This window comes from Mastomys coucha, unplaced genomic scaffold (assembly GCF_008632895.1).
Source record: "Mastomys coucha isolate ucsf_1 unplaced genomic scaffold, UCSF_Mcou_1 pScaffold4, whole genome shotgun sequence".
NCBI lineage: Eukaryota > Metazoa > Chordata > Mammalia > Rodentia > Muridae > Mastomys > Mastomys coucha.
This window is the reverse complement of record NW_022196910.1, coordinates 56,005,777-56,014,920: the sequence shown is the minus strand read 5'-3', so window position 1 is coordinate 56,014,920 and position 9,144 is coordinate 56,005,777. Positions and strand designations below refer to the sequence as shown.

Below are 9,144 nucleotides of genomic sequence, written 5' to 3'. Positions count from 1 at the left end.
CTTTAATCCCACCCTACCCTTCAGGAACCCGTATGCATGTATGTATGTTTATCATAACATATCAGAAACTACATATATAGTAATTGTCAGGTTCCTACAATAAGGAACTCAGGCTTTGGTCTCTTGCTGTTCCCAGACTAAGTATTTATTATTAGCTATGTTCTTTTCTATGCATGGTTTCAAGCGCTATTTCAGTCAGATATTTGAGAATTTAACTGTTAGGCTCTAGAAATACAGTAGTAGCCTATACCTGTAAGCCCAGCACTGGGGAAGCAGAGGCAGGAGGATGACTACCTGATCTACACAGTGAATTCCAGTCCAAGCCAGTCAAGGTTATACAGAGATCCTGTCTTAAACTAACCAACTAGCTTAGGAGCTGGAGGAACTCATTGTCTAATGAGGGTGGTTGAGAGCTAAGCAAACATGGCAATGCTTGACAACCATTATAGGTAGGGAGGACAGCTCAGTCAGTAAAATACAAGTGAGAGGCCGAGTTTACCCCTAAGAGGGGCAGGAGATTCAGGGAGATGGTCTAGGGAGGCAGACACAGATGGGTCCCTGAGGCTCATGTGCCAGTCAGCCTCGCACAAGCAGTAAGCCCAGGCCTAATGAGGGCTCTTCTCCACATTTGTGTGGTACCATGGGCACACAACATTGACATGGACACACGTGGAACATACAAGAGATGCATAGTTTCGCTAATGTTTGAGTGTCAGGGTAATGGTAAGAGAAGGATTCTCAAAGATCAAAAAACTTTAAAGGGGCTGGAGGGGGTAAGAATTCAAAAGGTTGATTTGGTATGACTTCTAAGTGAAGCTAGAGCTTCTGAGTTCCTGAGAGCTGAGCATAGTTCCCAGTAGTCGGTGACAAAGGCACAGCATGGCTCAGACAAAAGATGGACAGCAGATCTTCTGGATATATCTTGACATGTCATTACTTTGCCCTGATATCATCTTAGGCAGCATCCAACGTAAAATTTCAAAAGCTGCTCCAGCATCTGAAGTCAGCCAGTTATCTTCAGAAGCAATGGGGAAGGTACAGCCGATGTACTGCTGTGTGGCACAATGACACATACGTCAAATTAATCTTGTTCTAGATTTCAGCACGAATGTGTGTTTACTGAGGTCTAATTTTGCCATCTATTACTTTGTTTGTTGAGATGGTCTTACCCTGTAGACCAGGTTGGCCTTGGAATGGTGGGAATCCTGCCTTTGTCTCCAGAGGCCTACCACAGGTGTGTACTACTACAGCCAGCTACACGTATAACTTTAAAATATTAAGGGTTAGGGATGTAGAAGAGCTACCATGTGCAAGGCTCTGAGTTCGATCCCTAGCACCATTCACTACACTGACAAGACAAGAGTTGAGAACAGAACCAAAGCCTGACCACATGTTGTCTACTTGAATTTATTCTTACTTTCTTTAAAAAAAAAAGGGGGGGGGGAAGAGGTTTGGGATGGCCAGGGAAGTAACTCATAAACACTGAACAGGAACCAAGACTCCAAAATGTGAGTACTACTTGTACCCTCAGCCTCAGATCTCTAACAGACTCCCACCCACCCCCCGGGTTTCCTTTTCAACAAGACACCCAGATCAGCAGCAGAGGTACCTCAGGTCGGCACTCAGATTGTGAACACTGGGATGGAAGGGGAAAGTCCAAAAACAGGAGCTGAGAAGAAGGGGAAGGGATGAAGGAGAGCCGAGGCTCTGGAGGACGGAGTCGGGCCACAGGAGGTGGAGGAGAGCCAGTATGGGGGTGCCCCTCCTGACTGCTGCGGCCCACACTCCCTGGGCCCCAGAGCACCCCATGGTTTGTTCTGCAGTCCATTCCCCTACTCCTGAAGCCTCACAGGCCCAACTCCAAGTCCTCCAGCTCCTCCTCCAGAACCCTCCGCCGGGCCAGCTTCTCCAGCTGTTCTCTGCTGGGCTGGCTGACCTCCCCGGCCTGGATGCGCTGCTGAAGCTCCTCCACCTGTCGAAGCTTCTTCCTCAGGCTCTTGATCTTCTTGGCTTTCTCTGTGGTGGCAGCAGAGTTGGATGGATCAGAGGCAGCTAGAGGTGTGGCCTGGGGGCGGTGGAGAGCACTATGGGTCTGGGCTGTGTCTCCTAGAGACACCTTATCAAGAGTCCTGCTCAAGGCCTCCGCGTCTTTCTCCTGCTGCTGCCTCCTCTTCTCCTTCCTCTTCAGGTTGCGTTTGGCTGTCTTGGAGAGGCCTGCTTCACCACCTTCAGGTCTGGATGGGGTGACCGGTGTGGTGGCCTCAGGGCTTAGCCCTGGGGGAAGTTCTGGTTTACTCTTGAAAAACTTCACATACTTGTTTTCATAGCTGCAAGAAACAGAAATGCTAAAGCTTCCAGGACTCACCTCAGCCTAACTTCTCCCACCTCACGCCTTCCCAGGACATTCCCATTTTCTCTGCCCTTCAGGGTCCCTGGTCTGTAGGAAAAGTTCTAGAATTCATGGCCCTGGCCCTCTGATTGCTGTCTAGTGATCCTGGAGTACAGAGGTCAAAGGAACGAGACTAGTTGGGGAAACCTCCACTCACCCCTCAATCCCAGCTCCTTCCTCTCCTGAGACCGTTGTCCCTCCTTCCATTTCTTTCAGGCCCAGACGATTCATCCCTGAACTCCACGGCATAATACGCTATACTTGTGTAGGGACCCACTAAAAACCCGTTAAGCCTAACCACGCACACTGGGACCTCCTCTTGGGGCACGTATCCTTCTTTGACCCTCCGCTGCTTGCGCCACGTCCCGTCCGGTCTCTGTGTTGAGGCAATGTATTTGCCTGAAATGACAGAAGTTAAGTTGGAGTTAGTCTCTCATTTTCAAACCTCTTCCAATGTGAGAGAAGTGTCTATAAATGTGCACAGCTCCCTCAGTGCCCATCCATCCATCCTAATGAAAGATAAGGCTCACTATGTAGACCAAGCAGGCTTTGAATTTGCATCTCCCACCTCCGCTTCCTGCGTGCCAAGATGATAGAGACCACTTAGCTAAGGCATTTCTCATAGCAACTTCCAACCTTCTGTTATTTATTGACTGACTAGCACACTATCCCTGTCCCCACAGAGCTGCTACTGGGGCTGCTTTTAAGTGACACGTGCAAACAGACCAGGGAGAGATGGCATTCTGAGAAAGTACAAGGCAAAGAAAACATCAAAAGCAGTAAAGAAACCAGACTGTCAGGGGCCAAAGCAAGAAGTACACAGAGAAGAGCTGGAAAGACTGAGGCAGAGATTTCATTCAGACAGACTTTGAAAAACCAAAACTTAGGAAATGAATTACTAAGGCATGGAAACACATGGCTGCAAAGGACACTTGTTCGTGTTTTTCATTCATGTATATTGGGGTGTGTATGTGCACACAGACATAATAAGGTGCCCAGGGGACATGAAGAGGACAGCACTCAGAAGTCAACTCTCTCTCTTTTTTTTTGTTTTTTTGCTTTTTGTTTTATTTTGTTTTTTTCTTGTTTTGTTTTGTTTTTTGTTCAGACAGGGTTTCTCTGTGTAGCCCTGGCTGTCCTGGAACTCACTCTGTAGACCAGGCTGGCCTCGAACTCAGAAATCCACCTGTCTCTGCCTCCCAAGTGCTGGGATTAAAGGCGTGTGCCACCACCGCCCAGCCCGTCAACTCTCTATCTTTACATGGGTCCCAGGGATTAAGCTCAGGTTCTCAGGTTTGCTCAAGCACTATACCCACTGAGCCATAGCATGGGCCCAAGAATTATTCCTACTTAGAAAGATCAAAGTACTATATACAAACAAAATGTGTGCGTGTGTGCGCATGTGTATTTTAGACAGGGCCTAATGTATCCCAGGCTACTCTCACACTTACACTACTACCAATTCAGTCTATATAGGGTTAATTTACATGGGGCTGGGTGCTTGTGCATGCTACAAATGAGTTACATCCCCAACCCCATAAAAAGCTTTAGGGTTCAGTAGGTAAAGGTACCAGGGGACCTCAGTTTATTCCCAGGACCAACATAGTGAAAGTTGAGAACCGACTCTGGCTTCCACCCATGCATCATGGCATATGTGCACACACATACAAATAAAATGTACTCAAAATAATTAAGAATATTTTTAGAGGATAAGAGAGATGACTCAGCAATTAAAAACATGATCACCCAGCAAAAATATAATGAAAAATTTTAAAAGAAAAAAATGGTTAAGATATGATACAGCAGTTGCAGGTGATAGAAAAACTGCAGAGAGACATGGTATTGACATAAGAATTCAAGGAAAGAAGAGTCCTTCCTCCCTTTGATTATTGGGGAGGAGATAATGAACACTGGAACTCAGGACCTTGCATATAGTAGACCAGCACTCTACCACTGAGTCCTTGTATATAGTAGACTGGCACGACACCATTGAGTCCTTGTGTATAGTAGACTGGCACGACACCATTGAGTCCTTGTGTATAGTAGACTAGAATTCCACCACTGAGTCCTTGTATATAATACACTGGCACTCCACCACCGAGTCCTTGTATATAGTAGACTGGCACGACACCACTGAGTCCTTGTGTATAGTAGACTGGCACGACACCACTAAGACCTTGTGTATAGTAGGCTGGCAACCCACCACTCAGTCCTTGTATATAGTAGACCAGTACTCTACCACTGAATCCTTGTATATAGTAGACCAGTACTCTACCACTGAGTCCTTGTATATAGTAGACGGGCTCTCTACCACTGTGTCCTTGTATATAGTAGACCAGTACTCTACCACTGTGTCCTTGTATATAGTAGACTGGCTCTCTACCACTGTGTCCTTGTATATAGTAGACGGGCTCTCTACCACTGTGTCCTTGTATATAGTAGACGGGCTCTCTACCACTGAATCCTTGTATATAGTAGACTGGCTCTCTACCACTGTGTCCTTGTATATAGTAGACTGGCTCTCTACCACTGAGTCCTTGTGTATAGTAGACTGGAACTCCACCACTGTGTCCTTGTATATAGTAGACTGGCTCTCTACCACTGTGTCCTTGCATATAGTAGACTGGAACTCCACCACTGTGTCCTTGTATATAGTAGACTGGCTCTCTACCACTGAATCCTTGTATATAGTAGACTGGCTCTCTACCACTGAATCCTTGCATATAGTAGACTGGCTCTCTACCACTGAGTCCTTGCATATAGTAGACTGGCTCTCTACCACTGAGTCCTTGTATATAGTAGACTGGCTCTCTACCACTGAGACCTTGTGTATAGTAGACTGGAACTCCACCACTCAATCCTTGTATATAGTAGACTGGCTCTCTACCACTGTGTCCTTGCATATAGTAGACTGGCTCTCTACCACTGAGTCCTTGTATATAGTAGACTGGCTCTCTACCACTGAGACCTTGTGTATAGTAGACTGGAACTCCACCACTGAGTCCTTGTATAGAGTAGTGCAGCATTCTACCACTGAGCCATGCTCCGAGCAGTAAAAGAGTTCTTCAGGTGAGTGAGACAGGTGATATCAGAGAATAACAAGAGCCAGGCTGGAATCGAAAGAGGAAGCAGTTAAGAGCTTTGGCTGCTTGTTCAGAGGACCTAGAGGTGAGGTAAAGAGATCTAGAATTCAAGGCTGAGCTTCAGTTACAGAGCAATTTCAAATCCAGCCTGGATTACAAGGGACACTATTTCAGAAGGAAGGAAGGAAGGAAGGAAGGAAGGAAGGAAGGAAGGAAGGAAGGAAGGAAGGAATAGAGAAAAGTGAAACACGACCTGAAAGAGAAGTTCCCTCTGAAATAAAGAACATAGATGGGTGAGGGGATGGAGAAGTGACTTAGAGGTTAAGAGTTCCTCTGTCCTTGCTCCTGCAGAGGACCCAGCCCCCACACGGAGGCTCATAACTACCTGTAACTCTAGTTCCAGAGGAGCTGACACCCTCTCCTGACCTCCACAGGCACCAGGCACATACCAAGTACAGGGACATACATGCAAACAAAATATTCACAACACAAAAGACTGTAGGTCGTGAGGTTAGTCTGGCTGACCTGAGGAGTGTGCTGCAGGAGAGAGGATATGCAGGCTCCAGGACCTTACCATCTGGCATGTGGCACGCATCAAGAAATATCTATGACATGAGTCCTTTACTGAAAAGATTATTTTAGGGCCTTTGGTAAATGAATAAATCCGTCTGCCAGTAGTATTTTAAATCAGTCTGTTGCCGGGCAGTGGTGGATTTCTCTGTGTAACAGCGCAGTCAGTCACTTTGTAGACTAGGCTGGCCTCAAATTCACAGAGATTCACCTGCCACTGCCTCCCTAGTGCTGAGATTAAAGGTGTACACTGCCACTATATTAAAAAAAAAAAAATTGCGGGGCTGTGGTGGTGCACACCTTTAACCCCAGCACTTGGGAGGCAGAGGCAGGTGGATTTCTGACCAGCCTGGTCTACAGAGTGACTTCCAGGACAGCCAGGGCTACACGGAGAAACCCTATCTTGAAAAAACCAAAAAAGAAAAAAAAAATGGAAGATACATCTTTAAAAAATGACAAAAAAAAAAATCTCAAACAAGGGTTTGGAGAAATGGCTCAGCAGTTGAAAGCACTGACTGTTCTTTCAGAGACCTAGGTTCACTTCCCAGCAACTACCTTTTAGCCAACAACTGTCTGTAACTCCTGCTCTAGGAGGATCCAACACCCTCCTTTGATCTCCACATGCACTGCATACAAATGGTGCACAGACAAACATGTAGACACAATACCCAAACACATAAGAAAGAAAATCTTAAAAATTAAACAAACCATTCAGAGGCTGGAAAGGTGGTTCAGTGAACACTTGCTATACAAGCTGGACAGCCTGAGCTGGTCTCCACAGAAAGAACCACCAACTCCCAAAAGTTGCCCTCTGATTGCTGCTGACTGACTACAACTGACCTTGTTGTAAAGGGAGGGGGACGAGGGGGAAGAGAGACAGATTGATTTTTGTTTTTTAAGGGCACAGTCACTGGTGGGTCAGCCATGCTCCAGTGGATTGCCCAGTCTTGAAGAGTTGATGCAAACTGGATTCAGCGGGCTATTAGAAAAAAAGACATCAAGGTGGCAAAGGCTGGATCTAGGAGGAGCTAAAGGGTAGGGGTAGGAGGTGAATACCATCAAAATATATTTTATGAAATTCTCAGAGGCTGGAGAGATGCCTCTACATTTAAGAGCCTGTATTGCTTTTCTAAAGGATCTGAGTTGGGGGCCGAAGGGAGGGGCCCAGAGGGAGCAAGGCCAGAGCAATAGGGAAAAAGGAGGGGAAAAATCTGAGTTGGAATCCCAGCTCCAGGGGAACCAATGCCTCTGGTCTCACTGGGTACCCACACACATGTAGCATACATACCCACCCACACATGTGTAGCATACACACACACCCACACACATGTAGCATGCAGACATACACGTGTAGCATACACACACACCTCCATGCATATGTAGCATACACGCATCCATACACGTGTAGCATATACACACACACCTCCATACACGTATAGCATACACACACCTCCATACATGTATAGCATACACAAACACCTCCATACATGTATAGCATACACACACACCCATACATGTGTAGCATACAGATACATCCATACACAACTAAAAATAAAATACACCCTTTAAAATTGTTTTCAAAGAATTCCAGGGGTTCCTGCACACACATAGTGCACATACATGTACTCAAGCACATAACACACACATAAACACAAATAAATAGAGGCCCAATACTATGTGCCATGATTTCAGTAAAGTATGTGGTGTATAATTATAAGATTACAGATATTTTGTCAGACAGTGATAGTGCACCATAATTCTAGTACTTAAGAGAGAGGCAGGGGCTGGTGAGATGGCTCAGTGGGTAAGAACACTGACTGTTCTTCTGAAGGTCCTGGGTTCAAATCCCAGCAACCACATGGTGGCTCACAACCACCCATAATGAGATCTGACGCCCTCTTCTGGTGTGGCTGAGGATAGCTACAGTGTACTTACATATAACAATAAATAAATCTTAAAAAAAAAAAAAAAAGAGAGAGAGGCAGAAGGAGGGGGAGCTCTGAGTTCCAGACCAGCCTGGTCTATAGAGCAAGTTCCAGGCCAGGCAGGGTTACATGGAGAAACTCTGTCTCAAAAAACAAACAAAAAATTATTCATATTTCTAGACAGGGCTGCTCTGGCTAGCATCAAACTCCCTGTAGCCAAGCGCTAATAATTCTTAAAATGTATCACTTATTATACATTAGTGTTAGTGTACTGTATGTGCATGCGATCACACGGACTCACACATACACACACACACACACACACACACACGTGGTGAAGACCGACACTATGGAGTTGGTTCTCCTCCTCCCACATAAGTGGCTCCAGAGCTTTGACTCAGGTCCTCAGGCTCGCATGGCGAGTGCTTTTACCTGCTGAACCATCTTACCAGCCTGTAAGTAATTTTTATTCCTAAGAATTCCCATGAACTTGTGGTATAATATAGATTATTTTTTAAAAAGTATGACTTCACATTTAAACCTAAGTGGCTTGGAGAATGATAATTACTTTTATTTTAGTTTTTGTTTTATGAGACAGGGTCTTTGAACTCAGTGCCGGGCCTGAGTCTCTTCACCTAGCTTGAGTGAAATCACTTTTGATCATCATAAACATTTTATGAAGGACACAGCACCAGTCATGATGGGTGGAAGATGACCCGGCTTTACACACACTGAATTGTGGACATGGCTGAAGGAACAGAAACAGCGAAGTATTTCAGGTTTGGGATATGAGCAGGGACAAATAGACTCACGGACTCTCTAGTTCTCAAGGCACTCACATTGAGGAAGGGGGAAGACGTAAACTCAGTCTCGACTATTCCCACTTGGCTCTGGCCACTGAAACACTAACATTCTCCAGCCCTTCTCTCTTTTATTTTCTATACATTTTTTTTGCTTTATTTGGCCAAAACATACTTTTACTTCTTAGTTATACCTAATATTCTTCAAAAGTGAATTTTAAGTAGTATAAAGTCCCAAGCAGGGTGGAGGTGCCGCACGCCTTTAGTCCCAGCACTCTGAAGCGGAGACAGATGGATCTCTTAGGAGTTCCAGGACAGCCTGGTCAACAGACAAGTTCCTGGACAGTCAGGGCTACACAGAGAAGCCTTGTCTCAAA

At 45.6% G+C, this 9,144-nt stretch overlaps 1 protein-coding gene across 4 annotated transcripts in view; it reads right to left on the bottom strand.

Moving 5' to 3' along the window:
• Positions 1-1,391: 1,391 nt before the first annotated feature.
• The window catches only part of Pym1 (PYM homolog 1, exon junction complex associated factor), a 22,292-nt gene continuing 14,539 nt past the window's right edge, over positions 1,392-9,144 (bottom strand). For 2 of the 4 annotated variants that reach the window (XM_031349783.1, XM_031349782.1), the window contains exons 2-3: positions 2,695-2,788; positions 1,392-2,327 (exon numbers count right to left, since the gene is read on the bottom strand). In XM_031349783.1, the coding sequence (XP_031205643.1) occupies positions 1,847-2,327; positions 2,695-2,788 (575 nt within the window). In that variant the 3' untranslated portion in view covers positions 1,392-1,846. The other 2 variants (XM_031349784.1, XM_031349785.1) reach the window with 2 other exon arrangements.